General features: G+C 43.4%; 1 protein-coding gene across 1 annotated transcript in view; it reads left to right on the forward strand.

The window, feature by feature from the left end:
* The first annotated feature begins 920 nt into the window (after positions 1-920).
* Pde11a (phosphodiesterase 11A) overlaps positions 921-24440 on the forward strand; it is a 223530-nt gene continuing 200010 nt past the window's right edge. The window contains exons 1-2 of the mRNA XM_051167077.1: positions 921-1007; positions 5044-5184. Of these exons, the coding sequence (XP_051023034.1) occupies positions 921-1007; positions 5044-5184 (228 nt within the window). The remainder of the gene's footprint in view (positions 1008-5043; positions 5185-24440) is intronic.

Here is a 24440-nt window from a genome sequence, read left to right on the forward strand (position 1 = left end):
AGTGAGCAACACTGGCCACTGCCAGAGCTACTCCATGTGCCTTTGTGTCTGTCTCTTCACAGGCTCTGTAACCAGGGTTGGGGCACGGAAGAAGACTGATACACACCATGCCATGTCCACTCTGCTTTAGAGAAATCCCAGATAAATGTCATTTATTCCTCTTCTGCTGTGAAAAGTTCAGGAAACTAGCCCATTTTGTGTTTACTGGAAGATCCCATCTGCCTGGAGCCAGTTATATCTAGAGATAGGCATAATCTTCAGACTTTGACCTCCTGTTGAGAAAGACTTTCTCAGAGTCAGGCCCAGAACAGCTGGGTAGGTACTACTTCCCAAAAGAGGGGAGGTTTTATTTGTTTGTTTGTTTTTTTTTGTTGTTGTTGTTGTTTTCTTCCTCTCATGGCCTCTGAGCCTTTCCTCAAACAAGTTGCTGCAGAGCCATCCCAGTTTGCCTTCTTGCTTAATCATATTTACCTGGTAGTGGATCCCAGCAGATCCATTCGGTCTTGAGACCCTAAGTTGATACAAGTTGCCCCCTTGGAGGCCTGCTTGAGCCTGGTAGCTGGCAGGCCACCCTGGGGTCACTTCAGTCACCTCTAAGTACAAACATGAGTACATGCTTTGAATCCTAGGGACACTGCAGTTCTCTTCTTCGCTTGATGTCTTTCGGAGATTGAATACAAGATATAGCGAGCATAGTTTCTGTATTATGGCTCTTGGAATTTTTGCTTCACCCACCTTATGTTTTCATCGATGTGAATTCCCCCGTTAAAGGCTAATCTACACTCTGAGTAGTGTGCCCCAAAGCTGAGAGTGTGAACAACTCAACTCCCACCTGGTTCACCTGACTGAAAGGCAAGAAGTGTGGGCTTTTGGCTTACGGCGATGCACTAATGTTCTTAATGTGTTCTGTGCCCTAGGTCATGCAGATGTATCTTCCATTCTGTGGGATCGCCATAGCCAATGCTCAGCTCTTCGCTGCCTCGAGGAAGGAGTATGAAAGAAGCAGGGTGAGTGGCTTCGAACTTGTGGCCTTCCTGGCTTCTGTGAGTCACTCCATCTTTAAAAGTAGCAGATGATGCTTATATGGGCTTTCTTTGTTTGTTTGTTTCAGTCCGGCAATGCCAGGGCTGAACATCCCTTTAAAGAATACGGGAGTTATAGAGACAAGTAAATACAAATTCTCTGTTGTTGTTTTCTGGGGAAAAGAACTGGTTTCTTTTAAAAAGGAAGTGCATCTCACACCTGTACCATGTGGCGGCAGACACACAGCCTTGGTGCTTGTAGCTTCGAAGCGGCAGCATTTGCTGATGGGTTTACAGGGTTAGTTCCTTCAAGAAGCACAGTTTGCTGCCAACCTGACTTCACTTCCCCTTGCAGATTGTGTTTGAAACTTTTTCTAGAAGAAGCAACACAAGGCATGTAGGACAATCACACGAGCACTGTTTTGTAGGATATCAAGTGACATAAGAGGCAGTGATCTTATATTATCTTCAGGAACTGTAAAATCAAGCAGTAAACTCATACAACATTAAATTATCAACCAGAGATCAAATTTCACTCTACATTTAAAAATATGACGATCATTGTTGCAACCCAGAAACACACTCAACTAAGAAAATGTTAACAACAACAACAAGGATTAAATTCCTCAGCCAATCAAATGGATTAAGGTATATTTACCAAGCATTATGATAATGACTATTACATAACAAACAGATGAACACCACCGACTACGCAGCCACCTTCCTTAGCATGGCATAGCACACCTTTTCTCTAACTGGGTTTCCTTTGCATCTTTAGAACCATGTCTTGCTTATGTATTCCCTTCATTTGCTACTCCAGCAATATGTTTCCATGGCTTCATCACACTTCTACCCACATCCTCCTCTGTCTCCAACGCCTCTTCTCCCTTCCCGCTGCCAACTGCCTCCCTCTCGTAGTCTTCAGGACCCAGATAATTTTCCCTTCTCCACTTCCTGTTTTTTCCTTGTTCTAATGCAGGTGCCCAACACACTATTATAATATTTGATGATGACACCCTTCTACAATTGCATTATGAATTCCTTAAGAGAGAATTCTTATTGTATTAAGACAGTCTTTTCATCCTTGTGGATGGTACAGTTCACTTACTCATTGAATAAATATGTAGTGTGTGTGGTTCTCCTGAGACACCGTCCTTACAGAACTCTTCTAGTGAGGACAATAAATAGTAGGGGGGAAATGAAGGTAAAACCACAGTGTCAGATAGTGATAAGCATTATAAACCAAAAGAAAGTGAAAGAAAGGGGTGGGCACTGTTGTGGACGGGGTGAATTAAACAGACATTTATTTTCAGAAGCTGATAAAAGGTATCACCTATAAGGAGGTGATAGAAGCAGAATGAAATGAGAGGCCAAGCCATGTGAAGCCCCGTGCAGAATACTCAGACCAGGGGCCCAGCAGGTGCAAAGACCCTGTGTCTGCTGGGGGACAGGGACGATAGAGGGATAAAAGGAGAGGATGAAAGACAAGCAAGCGAAGATAAGGACGTGAACCAGCGTCTAGTGGGCGGAAATGCCCACGGGCATGCCGGGAACTGTTCGTTCTAAGTGTGACGGAAGGCAACGAGGAGATTTAGAGCTGATTGGATTCACTTTAAAAAGGCAATAACCTGGCCTCCCGGAAAGCAGTGAAGGGCTGAGCAGGGTAAGATAAGGAGACTGAGGCTGGGAGAGGAGTTAGAAGACTATTGAAGTCAAGAGACAAGGCAGCTGGCGTTCCGAATCAGTGATGACATGCAGGGCTTGCTGATGTGGGGAGCAGGGAAGGGGACCTAGGGCTCACGCACAGGTTTGTGGACAGCAAATACTTGGAACGCGGAGCTAAGTTTGAGGGAGTGTAATAGTTCGGAGTGGAGATGATGTAAAGGCGGGAGACCTGTGAGGTAATCTAGGAAGAATGTGTGGACGAGAGAGAGCAGCAGGGACAAGAGGAGAAGAAAGAGAAGGGGGCACACAGCTGTTTCCTCCACAGAAGTGACAGTAAGAAGCGGCATGTCCCCTTGTGGACTCTGTCTATGGCCTGTCCAACTGTTTGACTTTCCTGACTTCCTCACTTTCCCTCCTCTTCTGGAGCTAGCCTTTTTGCTATTTGTAAAACTTTCCCCATTCGTTAGCAAAGCAGCAATTTTTAATTAGCAAGAATAAAGTTACTACACTATGCTTTGTCAGTGCAGGGCTTTGGGGGTATCAGTTTCTCCTTTGAGAGGAATGTTCTCATGGCGAGGGCCCGGAGGCCCGCCATGCAATCTTAACAAATTGAAAAGTTAAATAATTATTCCGTTAATATGATCCATCTGAAGAAATAATCTGAGTGATTAAGGTAATGATGTTTTCCCCTTAATAACAGGGAATTTGCTTGTAATTACTCAGACAATTGTCTCCCTTTGAAGAAATTATTTCTTTTATTTTGGGGGATTATAATAAGATCATTTCTCCCTTCAATTTCTTCCCTTTAAACTCTCCCATATTAACCCCCCACCCCCGCGCACCTGGCTGTCTTTCAGATTTATGGCCTCCGTTTTTCATGAATTGTTACATACATATCTGTTTATACATATTTCCATTTCCAAACACACAAACACAACCTGCTCAGTCTCTATCATGTTCCTTGTATGTACACTTTCATGGCTACTTGGCGCTGGATAACCAATTGTGTGTTCTTCCCTGGGGGAGACTTGTCTTCCATCTAATGTCTTTGAACATGAAGTTACAGCGCACCAACTCCTCACAGCAGTTTGCTGTCGGAATGCCAAAGAGACTGGCTTCAGTTGGCATAGTATTTGCAGCCTGGTGTCTCCCCTTTGCTTTGGAATCATGGGATGATGTGATTCGTATCCACAGCCGTGGTCTTTCTTTGTCTTCAGAGAGGATGCTCCCCGGGAATTTTGGTCCTTCTAGTAACCTAGTAACCGCATCAACCAGGGTCACTTAACAGACCCCTTAACTCATTCAAATGCCCTCTCTATCTCGGGAGAGTCATAGAAGAAATTTTGTTTCAAAGTATTTCAGGACAAATAAAATTCATTCCTGAAGGTGACAATCAGTCATGCCCCTGGGCTGTTGGTCAACACCGTGATGAGTGTGTTTGAACCTGTAGATTCATGGACTCCTTTTGTGAGAACAAGCAGATTCAGTGGCCATGTAATTTCTCTGGTGGCTCTGAAAGAAGCTTTATTTCTACCACCTGTAAACAGCCTGTTATTCTGAAAGTTCTGGGGGGAAAAGTCATTTAAACATCCAAACAAATATTACTTCGAAGCATAAATTGCAAGCTCCCTTGGATAGAGAGAATAATAGGCTGTTGACACTTAATTTTGAAATGCGTACACAGTGTTCAACTTGTCATTTAAATTTCCCCCCATTAATTTATGTGCCTTTCAACCTGCCATTTTAACAGCAATTTTAATGAGAGTTTCTTTCCTGAGATACATAGTAATATCTAAATGTTCTACTGGACAGTTGGGAGTGAGGAACTATTTCGTCTTCTGGTACAGAGAGATTAGTGTGAAGATATAAATGTGTGTGTGTGTGTGTGTGCGCGCATTTATCTGTATTATTCTTTCAGAATTCTGGGAGAGATGTGTGTTAGTGAAAATAGGCCTCAAGTGGAGCCATGAAGCTAATTTTTCTTAATAGTGAAGAAAGGCTGCTTTGGAGTTTTCTGAAATAAATATGCTCTGGAGAGATTCAAGTACTTATTATTTATAAAATGTTGGTTTTGTACTCAGTCATACTGAAGAAAAACCATTGTAGTGGGTAAAACACCTCCATGTAATGACAGCAAGGTGGCTGTTACCCTGACAATTCTTTGCGTGTAGTTTCCCAGAGTGAGGTTAGGTTAGAACATGTTATTGCAGAGCCCTGCTAGAACAGCCGTTAAGTGTTTTAAAAATTAGCCACGTGAAATATTTGTTATTAGAGAAAATGTTGCATGGAGTTTTGAGGGAGGAAAAGCTGATGCTTCAGCCTCACACCTCTTAAACACACCCGTCTCTGTCTCCAGGCTTTGTTAGAGGTGGTCAACGACCTCTTCGAAGAGCAGACGGACCTGGAAAAGATCGTCAAGAAAATAATGCATCGGGCCCAAACTCTGTTGAAATGTGAACGCTGTTCCGTTTTACTTCTAGAAGACATTGAATCACCAGTAAGTTACCTTCTTTTCCACGTGGAGTCAAAGACTGAGTGGAAGGAAGCTGACTTTATCTGCAGTTAAACTTGAGAGCAGAGCAGCTGTGTTCACACCGGCACATGAGGGAACAGTTTTATTTTAAAAAAAGGGAGGGGGGGGCTCTTTCCTTTAGATGTGTTTTTCATTTTACCCTGTCCCCACCCTGGAAACTAGTCCCTTTAAGCGGATACAGACCTTGGCGCTCCCATTCAATTCCCTGTATCTAACAGGTAAATGACTCCCCAGCGTCAGACAATCAAATCAGAAGAGACAGCCAATGGAGCCGCGCCCCCTCCTGTTTACCCAGCAGGGGGCAGACTCCTCTCATATGTGTGTGCGCTGTCACTCAGGAAACAAGCCAAGGACCAGGGGGGGACGTCCCCTCAGCTCCTGGGCAGACTGTTCCTGCACCCTCCGGGCCGGGCTGTGCTCACCAGCCCAGAGCAGCCTACGCAGAGAAGGTGTCTCCCCTCACCCCAGAATCTCCTTGTATTCCAAAACCTAGAAATACAGAGGCTGTGGCCTGGCACATTGCAGTGATTTGTGGCCAAGCTTTTAGGTCTGCTGTAGCCTTTGGGGCTGTCTGGGAGAAATCAATTGGAAAAAGAAACTAATAATATTGAAAATAATGGTTTTCGTCCGTCTAAGCAAGGTCTTCAGCAGCAACTTGGTTTCTTTGCTGAGAACTCACTCGGAAGACCAAGAGTTGTCTAGCATTTAAGAGCTATTTAAATATCTCAGAAAATGGTATTTTACTATGTTGAACTTAGAAAAGATACTGTCTTTGCTTTAAGGTTGTTTCCCTCAAAGAACAGGAATCTAAGGCTAAAACTGTACCGAGTATTGTAAACTTAGCGTAGATCATTTAGAATATATAGATGCATATATGTAAAACCTGACTACATGATTTTTAGTTCTGAAAATTCATATAGGAATATAAACATGTACTAATAGCCATAAATATTGTTTAAAGGGCAACAAAAAGAAACAGTGAGTGAGATTCTGCCCAAAAACCTATTTAAATGCTCTTGAAACTAATTAACTCCTTGATATGTGTGTGTGTGTGTGTGTGTGTGTGTGTGTGTGTGTGTATACATACATACATACATACATACAAGGGGCAAAGCAAAAGGAAAAAGCTTTGTATAAAGGTGTGTGACGAAGTCCTTCTCACAGCCCTACCTACTTCCACAGACACCCGTGAAAAGTTTCAGGAGAGGAATTATATCAAAAGCAAGAAAGAAATAGCTAAATTCCAAGTGTAGCTTAAAAGTTTGTGGTTGTGTTCTTCTCGAACGTTATCCCCCGGGCGGGGAGAGTGCATGGTGAGTAGAGTGCTTCTCTTGAGTGGAGCCGAGTTTGATCTGTAGGACTCATAGGACTCCACAAAAAAGCTGGGGCTACTGCCTTGCACTCACGCTCTCCGCACTGCGAAGGCAGAGTGCTGGGTCCCTAGGGCCCACTCAGCAAGCCAGTAAGAGATTCTGTCTCAAAAAGAAAAAAAAAAGTATGAACAACACCTGATACTATCCTCTACTCCACGTGCACGCACCCCCCACACTCACACACAAATGTACACGCACATGCGTACACTAAAAAAATTCATTTGGAAGAGCCAAGATTTTCTAAACTACAGGCTAAATGAATCATAACTAAAGGTAATGATAAAAACACGACAGTAGGGAAAGATTAGATAAAGTTCCAGAAGATCCCATGTGGGTCAGCCAGACTAGGAGAGCGCTTTATGTGTAATGCAGTGGGTCTTCCTCACACTGTCCCCAGGCTCTGGTCTTCCTCACACTGTCCCCAGGCTCTGGTCTTCCTCACACTGTCCCCAGGCTCTGATCTTCTTCACACACTGTTCCCAGCTCTGGTCTTCCTCATACACTGTCCCAGGCTCTGGTCTTCCTCACACACTGTCCCCAGCTCTGGTCTTCCTCACACTGTCCCCAGGCTCTGGTCTTCCTCACACACTGTTCCCAGCTCTGGTCTTCCTCACACTGTCCCAGGCTCTGGTCTTCCTCACACACTGTCCTCAGCTCTGGTCTTCCTCACACTGTCCCCAGGCTCTGGTCTTCCTCACACTGTCCCAGGCTCTGGTCTTCCTCACACTGTCCCAGGCTCTGGTCTTCCTCACACACTGTCCTCAGCTCTGGTCTTCCTCACACTGTCCCCAGGCTCTGGTCTTCCTCACACTGTCCCAGGCTCTGGTCTTCCTCACACTGTCCCCAGGCCCTGGTCTTCCTCACACTGTCCCCAGGCTCTGGTCTCTTTCACACTGTCCCCAGGCCCTGGTCTTCCTCACACTGTCCCCAGGCTCTGGTCTCTTTCACACTGTCCCCAGGCTCTGGTCTTCCTCACACTGTCCCCAGGCTCTGGTCTTCCTCACACTGTCCCCAGGCTCTGGTCTTCCTTACGCTGTCCCCTAGTTCTGGCCTTCCCCAGGTTGCCCCTTATTTAGTGCTAGTGGAGGGGGCAGTAGATGATGGCTAAAAGTGTCCTGAGATACAAGGCAAGGAAAGGTCAGAGAGCTGCCAGTGTTGTGGAAGCCAGGGGACAGTGCGTGCCCTATAGGCTTTGTAAAGCCTCTGAGAAGCATAAAAGACAAATGTAATTGCCCCCATGCCTAATAGATGCTAACATGGAAGCCTGGTGGTACCTGAAGAAGGCCCCTTCCTGGTCAGGCTGGAGGATGTGGGGCACTACATCCTAGACTGTGGGACCAGGGAGGACTGTGCTGGGGCCCATCAAGTGTCACTCTTTAGCAGGGAAGAAATCTAGAACACCCAGGAGGTTGCAGGTCACATGCTAAAGTTTCCAGATCTGAATTTATTTATTTATTTTTTCTTTTATTTGTTGGTTTTTTGAGACAGGGTTTCTCTGTGTAGCTGACTGTCCTGGACTCGATTTACCAGATCTGAATTTAAATCTGAAACTCTGAGAAAAACTGACGTGGCTGCATTTCACTGTGGTACTCTGTTTTGTCTTCTATCAAAATGAGCAGAATTAAGGCTCAAGAAGAGATTTCAGTTGACTTGTAGAAACAAATGTAGGTTACTTTTTGTACAGTTGTATCTGTGACCCTGGAAGTTTGTGGTCAATATGCAAATTCCATTCTCAAGTTAGTTATTCACCTTGCATTTGATTCATTTAGATAACAAAGGAAACATTAATAAACAAGGCTGGAGAATGATGGGTTATTCTGCAGGTGCTGGTAATTGGGGAAAAAAGAAAAAAGTTGGATCCCTAGTTTAAACCTATTTTAACTTTATAAGAGGTGGAATAATTCATCCCTTGTAGCATATTAGACAAAGGCAGGTTCTCTTAAACTCAACTCTGGAGGGAACCAATCCATTGTTAAAGCAGGTCTAAGAAGTGTTTGAGAAGACAGAATAAGATTTTGAGGTTAGACCAAAGCTTGTTAGAAACAAATCAGGGCCACAAGCTGGGTCCTAAGTTGTCTTTCGCAATGGAGAGAAATCACTAACATCTCTCTGAGAGAGAAAGCTACCTCACTAACGCTGCACATTTCTGTCAGTGGTAGCCAGTGAATAGAACTGAGTTGATTTCCTGAATCAGGAGCTAGCAGCCTTTTCTATAATACCTTATATTTCCTGGCTTATGCAGTCTCTGGCACAGTCACTCAATTCTGCCACTATAGAGTAAAATCAGTCATAGACAATGCATTAGAATGTGCATGGCTATATGCCAATAAAGCTTGATTTATACAGTAAGTGGTAACTCAAACTTGGCTTGCACATGCTAGACTCCTGTTTTAGAAAATCTCTCTGCCATAATTCATAAAAATTAGCATATCACAAAGAGCCTAGGATGTCTGCAAAGATGCCATAAAATGAATGTGAAAACCAAAGGCTAGGCACAGGGCACATCCCAGAAACATTGATAAAGGTTTTTCATAAAATGATATTAAAGATAACATACTCTATCTGGAAAAAAAAAGTGTTCAAAAAGGAGCTACAAAGAAGTAAGAATTATGTAAGAAGGAAAAGTAAAAGGAGGAGGGGAGAGGGAAGAGAAAGAGGAGGAGGGGAGGAGGAGGGGGAGGAAGAGGAGGAGGGGAGGAAGAGGGGATGAGGAGGAAGAGGAGGGGAGGAAGAGGAGGAGCAGGAGAGGAAGAGGAGGAGGGAGAAGAAGAGGAGGAGGGAGAAGAAGAGGAGGAGGGAGGAAGAGGAGGAGGAGACAGAATACTTCATTGGTAGAGTTTGGAAGAAGGAAATGGATATTACATTTTTAGAAAGCAAGAAAGAAAATGAAAGGCAGCTCTAAATGCTTCAAGGAGCACAAGGAACAATTGAAAATGAGATGGAAAAAAGGAAATTATAAGAAAGAGAACGGTAAGAATGGAATCACAATGAAAGTTCAAAATGCGGATAACTCGCTGTCTCTGAAGAGAACACGACAAATGGAACAGGAAAAGGCTTTCAGAATCTATAACTCTAGGACATTTTATTGAAATAAAGTCAAAGTTGGATTTACAGATTGAAAGAACGCTACTCAGGAGAAGTCAGTGCTCACTGCTCAGCACTGAGATACATTTGATGCTAATGGAATTTAAAGATAGGAGAAAAAATCTCCCTCAAATCTGTGGGCATCTAGGCAAAAACTCATGACACTTGGAGAAAAGTTCACTTTGATGTTAGACTTCTTAGCTGCACTCAGTGTTAGAGGGCAGTGGGGCAATATCTAACCAATCCTGGGGGGGGCGTGGGGGGCATTGGGAACGTGGGGGCTGTGGGGGGTGTGGGGGCTGTAGGGGGTGTGGGGGTAGGGGGAGGCGTGGGGGTGCGTGGGGGGCATGGGGGCATAGGGGGATGTGGGGGGGCATGGGGGCATAGGAGGATGTGGGGAGGTGTGGGGGGTAGGGGGAGGCGTGGGGTGCATGGGGGGGCATAGGGGGATGTGGGGGGATGTGGGGGATGTGGGGGGTGTGGGGGGTAGGAGGAGGCATGGGGGTGCGTGGGGGGCATGGGGGCATAGGGGGATGTGGGGGCAGGGGCATGGGGGCCGTGGGGGTGTGGGGGCGTGGGGGGGCGTGGCCCTACAATGTAAAATCCAGGCACATTCGTGTTCAATTATTTAATCACAGGAGGTAGAAGCTTTCAAATAAGCAGATGAGAGTGTAGGAAGTACAGTTCCAACAGCCTAGAAGATGTGGGCAGCTGTAGTCTAGCCATGCAAAGGATGAACGACTCCAAGATAAAAGTGCAGCAGCAAGGGCTGGCTCGGAGTGTTTGAGTGTGCAGCTGGGGCTAAAACACGAGGCCTGTGCTTACAGGAACAAAGGAAAGCCTTGTACTATCAGCCGCAGCAATGGTGCTGCTTCCTGCGCTTGGGAGACATGGCAACAGGCCGTGTCTTGAAGAAGCACACTGGTCTGCGGGAATAGGTCCCTTGTGTGCTTTGAATGCCCTCCATAGGCTCGCGCACTTGAACGCACAGTCCTCTGTCTGCTGCTGGCACTGTTTTGGGAAGGCGGAGGAGCCTTTAGGAAGTCCAGCCTTCCTGGAGGAAGTTGGCTGCTGGAAGCAGGTCTTTTACAGCTCAGCTCCACTTCCTGGTCACCCTTTGCTTTCTGGCTGTGAATACGGTGTAACCCTTGGCCTCTCTCTCTCCCATAACACCAAGCCTTCTCTGCCTGAATCCACGTCTTCCCCCACCACGATGGGCTATGGCCCCACACACTTTAAGCCAAAATAAATTCCTCTTGTGGGATATTTTGTCAGAACAACAGGAAAGAGTGAGCAGCACAGTCCTTTTTTTACTAAGCGGTAGTAAGCCTACCATGTGTCTGGGAGGAAGGAATGCTACTCTGTCATCTCTGCAATCTGTAAGTCAATTCTGAGAGGTGATCTGGGTAAAGAGAGGCCAGGGCCTTGCAATCCTGATCCACACACAGCTGTGCACCCCAGGCTCACATGCAAATAGCCTCCCAACAGCTACCTCTTGGTTTCTGTGTTATCATAATTTTAATGTGCCATGTTAGTCGGTACCTCTTTTTCATTTGTGCTTTAAGGTTTTGTTAATAAAAGTTTTGGCTTCCAGTTATAGCAGTGATACACACACAATACCCCCCCCCCCACACACACACACACACAGTATTTATCTTGTATTGATTGCCTTTGAGGCTAGGTCTTACTATGTAGCCCAGGTTGGCCTCACATTTATGATCCTCCTGTCTTAACCTCCCCTATAGAGTTATTTGTTTTGTTTTTGGTGGTACATGTAAACTTGGTTCTCTCTCTCTCTCTCTCTCTCTCTCTCTCTCTCTCTCTGTGTGTGTGTGTGTGTGTGTGTGTGTGTGTGTGTGTGTGTGTGTGTGTAAAACCTTGTCTTGGAATGATTCCCTCTAATTTGCAGGCACATCTGTATCATCCTAAGCGCCCTTGCATGCCTGACTGTTTCTGAGCTCACAGCATTGTTCTTTGGGGGCTGTTTGTCCATCTCTACAACAGAAGTGCGCAGTCTGGATTTCTGCCATTTTGCAATAGTTTGGTATTGGATAGGATAATAGGATAAGGCTTCTCTGTTGTTCAATTTTAAAACTGTCACCTCACCTTCTCAGGAAGATGCTCCTCTTCACACACTTTGCCACAGAGGAAAGTGTCTCCTCATGGGGGCTTCTGGGCTCCGTAGTCATAGTCTCTGGGCATTCGGGTTTAAGCTGATACGTTTCCTGGGTACCAAAAATAGAAACAATAAACAAATGTCTTTCTAGATAGTCACATGTCACAGTTAATATCTCACTACCTTTTGCTTTTCCTAAGTGTTTTTGTCAATTGATTTAAGTGACTTTGTCAATGGCTTTTCTGTTAAGAAACCAAAACAAGACTCTTAGCTAGACGCGGCTGTCAACATCAGGAAATGCTTACTCTTTTGACGCGAAGGGAGTCAGCTTAATGCTATTCCATCCTGGAACCTTCTGAGTGATTCCTGTTGCTTCCCTCAGCTCCCTCCAGCTAATGCACTTACTATTCGCTCTGTGTCTTTTGGATCTTGAGCAAGGAAAGTGAATGTAGAAATTGCAGCCTTAGTTCCCCCAGGCACCACCGTTTCGCTATTTCCCAGTGTTCTCTCTGTAATGATCATCTTGATGGCTAGCAGCTATTTCCTCGTCCAGCAAGCTAACAGGTCCTCTGCAGCTACGCCTGTGACTCCAGGGCTACTTTCTAGAGGCCATTTATGAAACGAAGCAGAGCTAGCTACACACACTGCATTTTCACATGAGCTCTAATTTCTTTTTTAAAAATATTTTTTATTAATTCATTTATATTACATCTCAGTGGTTATCCCATCCCTTGTATCCTCCCATTCCTCCCTCCCTCCCATTTTCCCCTTACTCCCCTCCCCTATGTCTGTGACTGATGGGGACCTCCTCCCCTTGTATATGCTCATAGGGTATCAAGTCTCTTCTGGTAGCACTCAGAGGAAGGATAGCAGGAGCCCTAACTTCTTGGTCTTTGTGTGCATTAACCCTCAGTGAAGCCAATGGCTGCGAGGGATTCTTGTGCCCTACAGCTGAGGAAAGTGGCAAGCAATGAGGAGTGTCGTCCAGTTGTCCTGAGCCTGCCTGTGATCCTACCCTCTCCTTCATAAGTGGATTATAAATATTTCCTAGGGCTTCCTTTTCCATCACCTTCTATTTTATTTTCTTTCTTTCTTTTACTTCCCACCGCCCCACCCCCACCCCCAAGACAGCCTTGGCTGTCCTGGACTTTGTAGACCAGGCTGGCCTCGAACTCACAGAGATCTGCCTGCCTCTGCCTCCCTGAGTGCTAGGATTACAGGTGTGTGCCACAGCACCGGGCTCCATCTCTTCCTTTCTATTTTCCTCTTTTGTTTTTTAATGTTACGTCTACAAGGAAGCCAAGTTTAGTTTTCTTTCAAGTGTTTTTTAGAATACAAAATAGAAGGTATACTTTTAAAATCCTCTGATGATCACCTACATGAGCATTTTCCATAAACATGCACACATAGTCAATCTATAATATTAATACATCGCATTATTATTCATATACTAACTTTCTTTATTAGGAATCAAATGTGCATTTTTTTTTTTTAGCTACAAACCACCTTAACTCACTTGTTAGTAAGTATCCACTAACATATTAACACAACTCACACAACACATTGGTCACTACTGAACCCAAGTCCCTGCTGACCACCTCTGTCATGTCTGGTCCCAGGTTTCTCATACTTCTGGATTTTTCTATAGCAATTAGTAATATTTTAATTTACTATACTTTTTAAAAATTACTACAACTTATATAATACTATTCTATAGCAATTGCCATGGCATAGCTCATGCTTCAAACCACAGAGCAGTTTCCAGGCTTTTCCTCACCTTCTGTATTCATACAACTCCACGTTCTGGTGTGTGTGTGTGTGTGTGTGTGTGTGTGTGTGTGTGTGTGTGTGTGTGTGTGTATGTGTGTGTGTATGTATGTGTGTGTGTGTATGTGTGTGTATGTGTGTGTGTGTTCAAACATCATTTCTGGTTCTTCTCCCTAGTGCTCTTTTCTAATGTCTCGCCTGGGATTGTCTCCTGATTCCAACCTTTGCCTACAAACAGAGAATTCTCTTCAATAAGTTATTAATATGGCTTCCACTTATCTTCCTAATCACGCACCTGCTTTTCCTAATTTTGTGGTTGTCCGCTGCCCAGGCAATGGTGTTCATATCCTAACCTTCAAGGCACTGCTTCTGTTTCCAGGTTAACTTGTGTCTGTCCTCTCTGGGGCCATCTTTGTTCTAGTCATTTCTTTCATATCTATTCACCTCTGTATGATCAGTCTCTGTGTGTGTTTGGATCTCTAGTTTTGCACTTAGGGTCTCTGTGAAAAACGAGGTGCATTGGGCACTGAAGAAGACACTATCCAGGCTCCTGCAGCAGGGGAGACGCTCACCCACGGGGACCATGTCAAAGAGAAGGAAAGGTGCTTGGCTTTTATAGGGGTGTCATCTGCATTACGTAGAGCGCATTTATGGGAGCCATGAGGTTAGAGACTGGTTGTATTCTGGAATACAGAGGGGCGTCAGGTCTTTTGAGCATAGCCTCCTCTGGAGCACTGGCTGGGGATTTCTTTATCAGAACTGTTTGGAGCTTGGCTAAAATGTAGCACTGTCCACACTGACTTTTGCCTTCAATCCCACTTTCATACCTTGTCTTGTTGGTTTACTCTCTGTTTCAGTGCCCTTGAAGCCTGATCTCTACACAGCGTAATACTTGGGCTGTTTTAGCCTCTGGCTTCCAGTTGAGTCACACACACTGCAAAGAGCAACACAGAACTTATGAAACAGAGGTGCTACTGTCCCATTGTTAGTCTCAGTTAAAAAGGGGGCTGGGTTCTCCTGCGGTCCTTCCCTATGGGGTTTTAGCTCCTTGAGGAAGCCACCACCACCACTTCCTCCCTTGCTCCATTCTCTCCGTGTTCCTCAGAGCATTAGCTGCTTTCAGAGTTACTAGCCACTGGGTACTTTACCATTCTTTGCTCTTTATTGTTACAGGACGTGCCCCCATGTTAGTCCCTTTATTGAAGTAAGTTCTATTAAACGCTCTTGGGTTATTTATTCTTTACTTACTGTCAGAATGGCGCGGTCTCGCGCCTCAGCCTGGAAAACTGCCTCTCTGCTTGGCGGGAGCAGGCTACTCACCTGCTAGGACATAGTTTACATGAGGATCTGATCGCTGTCCTGCATGACTCTGTGTGTGTGTGTGTGTGTGTGTGTGTGTGTGTGTGTGTGTGTGTGTAGCTCTCTGATCTGTACTGTAATATATTGTGGCTTTCTTAAGGACAGGGCATTTATATCCCTTCATACTTCCAGGGCCCATCACAGTGCCTGAAGCATTAAGTTCTTCCTAAGTGCAGACTGAGTAAACACACATAATGCTCATTAACATAAGAGAAGAATTTGTGTAGAGAGAGGGAGAGTGGATGGTCATTTAAGGCAGCCTTTGGCCTTCTTGAGTAGCCCTCTTATAAAAAGTAAATATTAATAAAATATTCTTTGTTGTTTTGTTTTTGTTTGTTTGTTTGGTTTGGTTTGGTTTTGATACAGCTGTCTGGAACTCTCTCTAAACCAGGCTGGCCTCCAACTCACAGTGATCCACCTGCCTCCCTCCCAAGTGCTGGGATTAAACCACCTGGCAACAAAAGTTTGAAATTGATGATTACTTAGTTGTAAATTTTTTTTTTTTTGTGGCAGCAATATCTACTTGATTATAGGTTTGTTTTTGAGAGTTGTTTTTAATTGAAAAGAACAGAGAGGATCCAAACGAACCACCATTTGATAAATATCCAAGTCAAAGACTTCCCTCCCTGAAGCTTTTCCAAAGAACAAGCAGGGGGCATCTCACTTAGCATCTGCAGTTTCCCCAGCGTGCAGTCACCAGGCTGATCAACGTCAAAACCAGTTTCACTGACTGAGAAGCCACTGCTGCTACTTCCCTGAGAAAACTCTCTATTCATGTACCGGACTGCACATCCTTAATCTATATTCATTTTGTACTCACATAATAAAACCAAAATTGAGTTTGTGTAGCAAAGTTTATAAAGTAAATAAAACTACGATTCAGAGCTTGCACAAACCATGAATACAATGTGAATTGTGTTTTCCTTAGTTTATGGTTTCATCTGCTGCTTTTTGGTTCCGATTGCTGCAGCTCTGGGTACTTGGTGACAAATAACTATGTATTTGAATGGATTTCTCTTCTCTCCCTGTCTCCCTCTCTGCTTCTCTCTCCCTCCCTCGCTCCTTTCCCCGTGTCCCCCACCACCAAGTCTGTATCCCGGCTCTCTCTTTGTTGCTGGTCGAGATCTTCTGCCTCAGTCTCCTTAGTGCTGGGATCACAGATGTGCGCCACCAGCCACGCCCAGCGCAATTCATTCATTATGCTTTGTATAGATTCATTTTAGAGCATAAAGATGTGAATTTGTGAGAGTGGAAGAAGGCACTGTTATTGCCCCAGGATGGCATGTTTAATTAAAGGGTGATGGTTCCGTGACAAGCAGGACATGTATTTGTCCCGATTATATACCCTGCTACTTGCCTGGTACCTAAACTTTCTAGCATTACAGTGTTTCCTTAGGAGAGAAGATTATAACTCCAGGAACTCCACTTTCTGAATTATAGATCAATTACATCTATTTATTATTAATTAATTTATTATTATCCTTTAGCATTTCAGCAGGTGATAACCTTGCCCACAGGCGGCTCCAGACCAGTGGTCCTCAACCTTCCTAACGCTGTGACCCTTTAATACAGTTCCTCATTTTGTAGGGACCCCCAACCATAATTTTTTGATATTTCATAACTATAATTTTGCCACTGTTATGAATCATAATATAAATATCTACATTTTTCTGATGGTCTCAGGCAACCGCAAAGAGGTTGCGACCCACAAGTTGAGAACAACTGCTCTAATCCAAAGATTGCTAAACTTATTTTCTGTAAAGATTTAACTAGTAAATATTTGGGACTTCGTGGCAATATAGTATCAGCTGTAACTTTTCAGCTCCATTGTTATAGTAGAAAGTAAACATGGTTCTGTTTTAATAAAGCTTTATTTATAAAAAAAAGTTGGTAATAAGAATTTGACCTATAGGCTATCTTTTGCCTACACTTACTCTAAGTAATTGGAGACAAACAGATGAGGTTACATCCCAGGATTATGTTACGTCTCAATTAATTGTTCATCTTGGACGTGCACAAAGGCCCACCTATAGATTATGTTTCCCAACAATTTGCTGAGGTAGATTTAGCTGTGATTTTTTTTTTTAACTTCAAGTTGCTCATAAATGACAGAGTTTATAAAGAGATTCTATTAGCAGCCCTGGGTCCCTGAATGTGTGGCTTTGACTTAGGTTTGTGACAGTAGTATGGTCTAGAATGCACCAGAAACCTTCGAAATCAGGCAGCCTAAGATCCAAACAACTTCATGCACACTGCGGGCCCAAGTCTTATGCCGCCATGCCTCCTCAGCCTTGCCTGGCTCACGCCGCATGGTTTGTCTTTCGCAGTGTCTTTGCTGTACTTATTTTTTTTTATTACTCTCTCCGTGAGACTCTAGCCTGCTGCTTTATTATTCTAATATCGTTTGATGTTAGCTGTAGGCTACTGCGTGTTAGATTCCTCTTCCTTGCCATTTTAGGTTTCTTGTCCTACCGCTAAACAATACCTTTCTCCACAATCCATGCAAGGCTTTCACCAAGTAGTCTATTTAGGAAACCATTTTTAATCCACATTTGTATATTTTTTCAAGATTTAAATTCTTCATCTTCCTTCTAATCCTGCTCAATCAGTACCAAAAGAACTTAACCCTTTTGAGAGGCAAGAGTGGTACCATATGCTTATAGCCTTACCTCAGGAGGCTGACGCAGGAGATGGGGAGTTTGAGGATAAACTAGGACACATAGTAGAAGCTTCTCTCAAGACAGCAGTGTTAGGGGAGGGGAGTAGGGTGAAAGAGGGAAGGAGGGAGGAACGGGAGGATACAAGTGATGAGATAACAATTGAGTTGTAATCTGAATAAATTAATAAAATAAAAAAGACAGCAATGATAAGATAACAAACAAAAACATCTTGACAGAAAGTATAAAAATGTAAGTGAACAAATGTTGCAAGTGGTTATGGCATGTCCTATACCGTGATGTCCTGAGAGGCTTACCAAGGAAAAAGGAACAGGAGAAAAAAACCAAGTCAACAAATTCTAATCTGAAGTGTGTCCCAAAGATAAAACTTACAATCAAGAGCTTTGCTTGGAGTGTCTGAGCAACCAAAGTAAAGGGAAAATTTTTATATATTTTATAATTCCCCTTCATCTAGTAGAAGGAGTCATATCAAGGCATCAAGAAAAGAAACTCTGGTCCTATGCTTTAAGTTTTAAATTATTTTATTGAGAGAGAGAGAGAGAGAGAGAGAGAGAGAGAGAGAGAGAGAGAGAGAGAGAGAGAGAGAGGGAAACAGACAGACAGATAGACAGACAGGGCAAGAGCATCACCCCTGAGATTATGGAGCCGGAGTTCATTGACCTCCATGTACAAGCTGAAGAGCCAAGAAAGCTGGTGGCTGCATCAGTCTGGGCACAGGAACCACAGAGGTCAAAGACAGAACCAGCTGTGCCAGTCTCTCGGGGCAGGACAAGGTGGAACAGCCTAGCTTAGATAGCGAACTCCCCCTACCCCTCCTGTGTGTCCAGACTCTCAGGAGCGGTGATGACCTTTACTCAGTCTAGACTCACATACTAACCTCTTCCAGAGACGTCCAGAAATGACATACTGCCACCTACCTGGCCACCATGTAGGCTGACCAAGTAGTCAAATTAGTCATCCTAACTGTTGTTGAACTTTTGAGATTTTTTTTTAAACTTGGTAGCTCCCTGCTTTATGTAATACTTAATAAACACTGTTATAGATATAGTTTAAACAAAGCCCATCCAGCATCAATTTTTGATTATGGTGATTTTTTCGTAAAGACACAGGAACCTAAGAATTAGTATGTGAACGCAGAGTTAAGAAATATAGTCTACAATACTGTCTTTGTTTCTCACACTGACCGTTGCTTTGGGGTTCCCAAGATCACCCTCTGTTTTAATGACTAGCTGGAAAGACATAAAGAATGGGGTGACCATGAAATGCCACAGTGTACATAAAGTTTTGTCCACCAGGGCCTGAACCTTAGTATCTAAAATCTTAAGTGGGGTTTTATCACAAAGCCCCAACTTTATCACAACTTTATCTAGTTGGCCATCCATCCACTTAGCGAATGTCTGTTCTTCTACAGGTCAGATGACACCATGTGGCCCAAGACACCCTACACATGCCCCTAAATCATACTGCCTGTGTGTCTCAAAGCACCACTCTAAATCATATTGTTGTTATCTGGTGGACCCAGCGTTTCCAAGCACACAGATTCATTTATCAGACATTTCAAGGATTTAGAGGTTTCTCTCCAGAGCCAAGGACAAGTAGGAAGATTAAAGTGTGTGTGTGTGTGTGTGTGTGTGTGTATACAAACACTCATGCACTTATTCATGTAGAGGCCAGGAGACAGTGTCAGCTTTGATGCCTCAAGTATCACCCACCTTGTTTTTAGAGATAGTGTCAGGGTCTCTCATTGACCTGGGACTCAACAAGCAGGCTGTGCTGGCTGGCCAGTGAGCTGTCTGTCTCTGTCTTCACAGTGCTAGAATTACCAATGTGTGATCCTTCACCCAGCATTGTTATTACATATTCTGGGGAGTCAAAAACAAGTTGTATGCTTATGTAGCAAGCACTTCACCTACTGAGCTATCACCTCAACCCTCAATTCTTTTTTTTTCCTACATTCTTTTTTTGTGAATCTTATATTTGATTTTTAAAAGTGAAGTTCTCTCCATTATGCAGCTATAGCTGTCCTAGAACTTGCTATGTGGACTAAGCTGGCCTCGAACTCACAGCAATCTGCCCACCCCTGTCTCCCAGGAGTTGGGATTAAAGTCATGTGACACCCTATCTGGTCCATTATATCTGATTTTTGTCATGGCTTCATGGGCTGGTTGCCAGTGGAGTACCTGCACTTGGAAGATGTATACCCATAGCTCTGTGTTTATAGATGAAGCATGCATTTATAACAGCAAACAAAGGAAATAAAGCAAAGTGTTTTGAACCTGGTTTACCTTTATTTTGTTTCAGTTTTTTGGGGTCTGGGGTAGCTCCCTAGTTGACCCCAGGCTCTCTAGAATAAACTTGAACTCCTTGTCCACCTCCCACACCACCACTCCCATGTGCGGGGATTACATGCACCTGCCACCGAGTCTAGTGCATGTAAATCAAGACATCCAACCCAGGGCTTCGTAGTAGGCGAGTTCTCTACCAACCAAACTACAGTCTCCAGCCTTTGGTCTTGGATTTGTTTGTTTATTTGTTTTGTTTTTGTATTTTGTTTGAGTGTTGTTGTTGTTGTTTAGGGTTTTGTTGTCTGTTTGTTCTCATTTTAGTGTTTTTAACTGCTCATCATTTAGATTTTAAGAATCAAGCATTCTCAAGTTCTGTCAGGAAGTGTTCTATTCTTTGTGATTCTGGAACTGTGCATCTATAGCTTAAAATTCCCCATTCTATCTTATGAATTGCTTCTGGATGGAACGCACATTTTAAAAATGTCTTTGTTCTCTTCATTTTTGGGACATTCCTCAGGATTGATTTCTTAAAGTGTAGAACCAGAAGTACAGTTCCTTTCGTCCCATGGAGCACTTATTTGAGGAGTCAGAGAACTCACGTCCCCACCATCACATACAGTAAGCTCCAGGAACATCCCACCCCACCCCTTCCATACAGTAAGCTCTAGGCATGCCCCACCTCACCCTCATCCATACAGTAAGTTCCAGAAGCACAGAGGGACTCTTCTTTGTTGTTTTTGCACATATAGCTCCAATGCCTGTCACACTGTTTGGCGCCTGCAGACATTTAGTGGACATTTGTAGTGTCAGAGGACACATTTTCAAAAAGTTGGAGGCATAGCTTTGGCGGCTGGAGAGATGGCTCAGGAGTTAAGAGGATGTGCCTCCTGCAGAGGCCTGAGTGTGGTTCCTCACACCCACATCAAGCTGCTCACAGTGACTTATAACTCCAAATCTAGGAAGCCCAAAGTCTCTGGCCTCCTTGGGCACCTGTACCCTCATGTGCATACCTTCAGGCACACACACACACACACACACACACACACACACACACACACACACACAATAATTGCAGATAAAAGAAGTAAATACTTTTTTAAAAACCCAACTTTGCAAAAGTGTAAAGTGAGAGTGTAGGACAATATATTGAATTCATTAATGAGAGTAACAGAAGGCTGGAGAAACTGGTTCTAAAACAGATACTATGCTGGCTAGTGTTTGTGTCAACTTGACACAAGCTGGTGCCATCTGGGAAGAGGGAATCTTAATTGAGAAAATGCCTCTATCAGATTGCCCTGGGTATGTAGCTGGTTCTGGGCTATATAAGAAAGCATACTGAGCAAGCCAGTCAGCAGACATCTGCCATGGCCTTTGCTTCAGTTCCTGCCTCCAGGTTCCTGCCTTGGGCTCCTGCTCTCACTTCCCTCAGTGATGGAGTGTGACCTGAGGGTTGTAAGTGAAAATAATCCCTTTCCTCTCCAGGTGACTTTTTTTGGTCATGGTGTTTTATCACAGGAATTGAAGCCCTACCAGGCATTGAAAAAAAAGAATGCTGGCCCAAATGGCTACACTGCACAATTTTCTTTTCTTCTTCTTCTTCTTCTTCTTCTTCTTCTTCTTCTTCTTCTTCTTCTTCTTCTTCTTCTTCTTCTTCTTCTTCTTCTTCTTCTTCTTCTTCTTCTTCTTCTTCTTCTTCGTGATTACTGTCATCCAGGACAATGCAGTCGGCGGCACTGGGCTTTGATTTCTTGCTGCACAGCAATCATATGCTTTTCTTCTTGCATAACACTTTCTCTGACAGAACTTTTAATGTTCTATACGTAGTAAAATTAACCCATGAATTATTGTTGCTGATATTAAAAAACCCATACTTACTTATTGGGTCAGAAAATGAAAAAATACATTCTTTTTAATTTCTTAAACAAGAAACAATTGATAATGTTATGCCAACTTATTATTTGATAATTATTATATGATACCAAGTCAAGTTACTTTAAGTTACTTTTAGTTTGTGTTCATATTTGGATACAGCATATATTCAATGAATCTTAAATGAATTTTAAAATATTTATTATTTATTTGGAGACAGGGTCTTACTGTGTAGCCCTGGCTGAACTGAAACTTGCTACGTAGGGCAGGCTGGCTTTGGAGCTCATTGAGAACTGCCCGCCTCTGTCTTGGAACTACTGGAATTAAAGGTGTGTGCTACCATGCTCAGCATAGAACTAGATGTTTAAAGGCAGAATTTATCTGTCTATTCTGCTTTTGAGTAAGTCGTACTCACATAATTAGCAGCTGCGATCCCACTTGCTCTTGTTGATGAGGGCAGAATGGGTAGTGGGGAAATGGATCATGGACTCACAGCAACATGGGTTGAATCTCAGTTCTGCAATGTACTGTGTATACAGCCTCCTGCATTAACCACTTAGCCAACTGAGCCCTGCTTTCCCTTCAATAGTATGGGGATCATCTACTTGGCCAATTTTGCCCATATGCAAGGATTGACAACAACTTGCATAGCCCTCATCTGCAATAAAATAGCAGGATGAAACCTAGAGCATTTTTTTTTTTTTTAAAAGAAGAAATGACTTTGTGCCCTTTGGCAGAATAACAGAGAGAAATTACAAATAATGAAAGATCAAGATTGCAAGCCCAGGTTCCAAACAGACCTGGTCAAGTAGTATTGGCAATGTCTGTTACATAAGAAGTCAAGTATGGGCACAGAGAGGTTTGGTCATTCCTTGGAGGAGCATCTTGTGCGATTGTGGCTCTTGTTTGAGTGCTAACGGCAGCGCGCCAGTCCCAGCAAGGGCCTCAAACTTCGGCTTTGGGTGAGAAAAAATGGCCTGAACCAAGTGGACTGCTAGGAAGTCCACTGGTGGGAAAGCCCCTACACCCATCCCTCGCAAAGTCCTGGCCACTAAGGCATCCAGGAAAGTGCACCCTCTCCTGGCGGGGTGAAGAAACGTTACCGCTACCCCAGAGGCTCTAAGAGAGATTCCTCCTTACCAGACTGAGCTGCTCATCCGGAAGCTGCCTTTCCAGAGGTTGATGAGGGAGATCGCCCAGGATTTCAAAACCGACTTGAGGTTTCAAAGTGCAGCCCTTGGTGCTCTTCAGGAGGCCAGTGAAGCACATCTGTTGGGGTTGTTTTGCTGCCCATGCCAAGAGAGTAACCATCACGCACAAAGGCATCATGTTAGTTAGCCAGATGAGGGCGGGAAGGGGAGGAAGAGCTTAAGTCAAGGCGGGTTTTATAGCATTTTGTAGTAAATTCTGTAAAATACTTTGGTTTAATTTGTGACTTTTTTAATTGTGGTTTTAATTTGTGGTTTAATTTGTGATTTAATTTGTGATGTATCATAAATTGTTTATGATATGTTGCATTTGTACCTAAGTCATTCCATCTTTCACTCAGGGTGAATGCTAAGAGTGACTGTTCACAGACCTCAGCAATGTGAGCACTGTGGCTCAGGAGTGACAAGTTGCTAATACACAGAAGGGATGGGGATACTTCTTGCTTCTCATGCATGGTTCTGTATGTTAATGACTTGTTGGGTAGTTATTGAGGTAGTAGAATTGCTAAATGTGTACAGGTTTGGTTTTTTTTTTTTTTTCAATAAAACTGGCTATGACTCAATCCAAGTGTTTAACCATATATTACTGTGATAGAATGTGAACTTTTTCAAAGGTTGAAGATACAAGTTTTAACCACAGTGTAAAAGTTTCCTTTAAAAAAAAAGTAAACCTGGCAGTTATAGAATACACTATGTGCATTCATAACAGCTATTTTATATATTGTAGTGTTCAACATTTTTAAATTAAATATTTTACATTCACCGGTGGTAGGAGGTCTTGTCATTAAGGTGTGTGTAATTTAGTCCAGTTGGTATTTCCTGACTAGGCTGCATTTGTTTTTAACAAAGCAGGAAAAAAAATGCTCTGAGTATTAAGCCTTGTGTGAGTCCTCATTCCACCCCACGATCACTAACCCTTCACCCCACCGTCCAGCTGGTACATGTACAGTAACGGGGATTTTATTTATAAGGGCTCTAGAGTAAAATAACAAGTTATTCTCACCGCAGCCTCTTACCAATATAGTTACTGCAGCTTTTCATTGTGTGGTTTCGGCTTATACTAGATTGAGTTTGGTTTTGATTCTTTTTGATCTTTAAAGGAAAAAAAAAACATGTAGGAGGGTTGTTTTTCCTTGTGGAGCTTAAACATGGAGTAAGAATACAGCTTCAGCTTATTGGACCTCTGCCAGTGAAGATGGGTTAGGTTACACCTGGCTACTGTCCTGGCAAAATCCCTTTTCTAGAGATGGCCTTCAAGTGGTTTCTAAAAGTATCCTATTGAAGTTTTTAGGTTAATTATGTATGCTGACTAAATTTACAAATAAACATGTTCATTCAAATAAAATAAAAAAAAAAAAAAAGAACTCCAGCAGGAAGTGCGGATTAGGCCTTTCTTCTCGTCTCTGGGGATCTCACTGCTTAAACGGTTATTTAGTTCTCAGTTATTATAATGATCACTACAGAGATGAAAATGGTTGTTG

This window comes from Acomys russatus, chromosome 24 (genome assembly GCF_903995435.1).
Source record: "Acomys russatus chromosome 24, mAcoRus1.1, whole genome shotgun sequence".
Taxonomy (NCBI): Eukaryota; Metazoa; Chordata; class Mammalia; order Rodentia; family Muridae; genus Acomys; species Acomys russatus.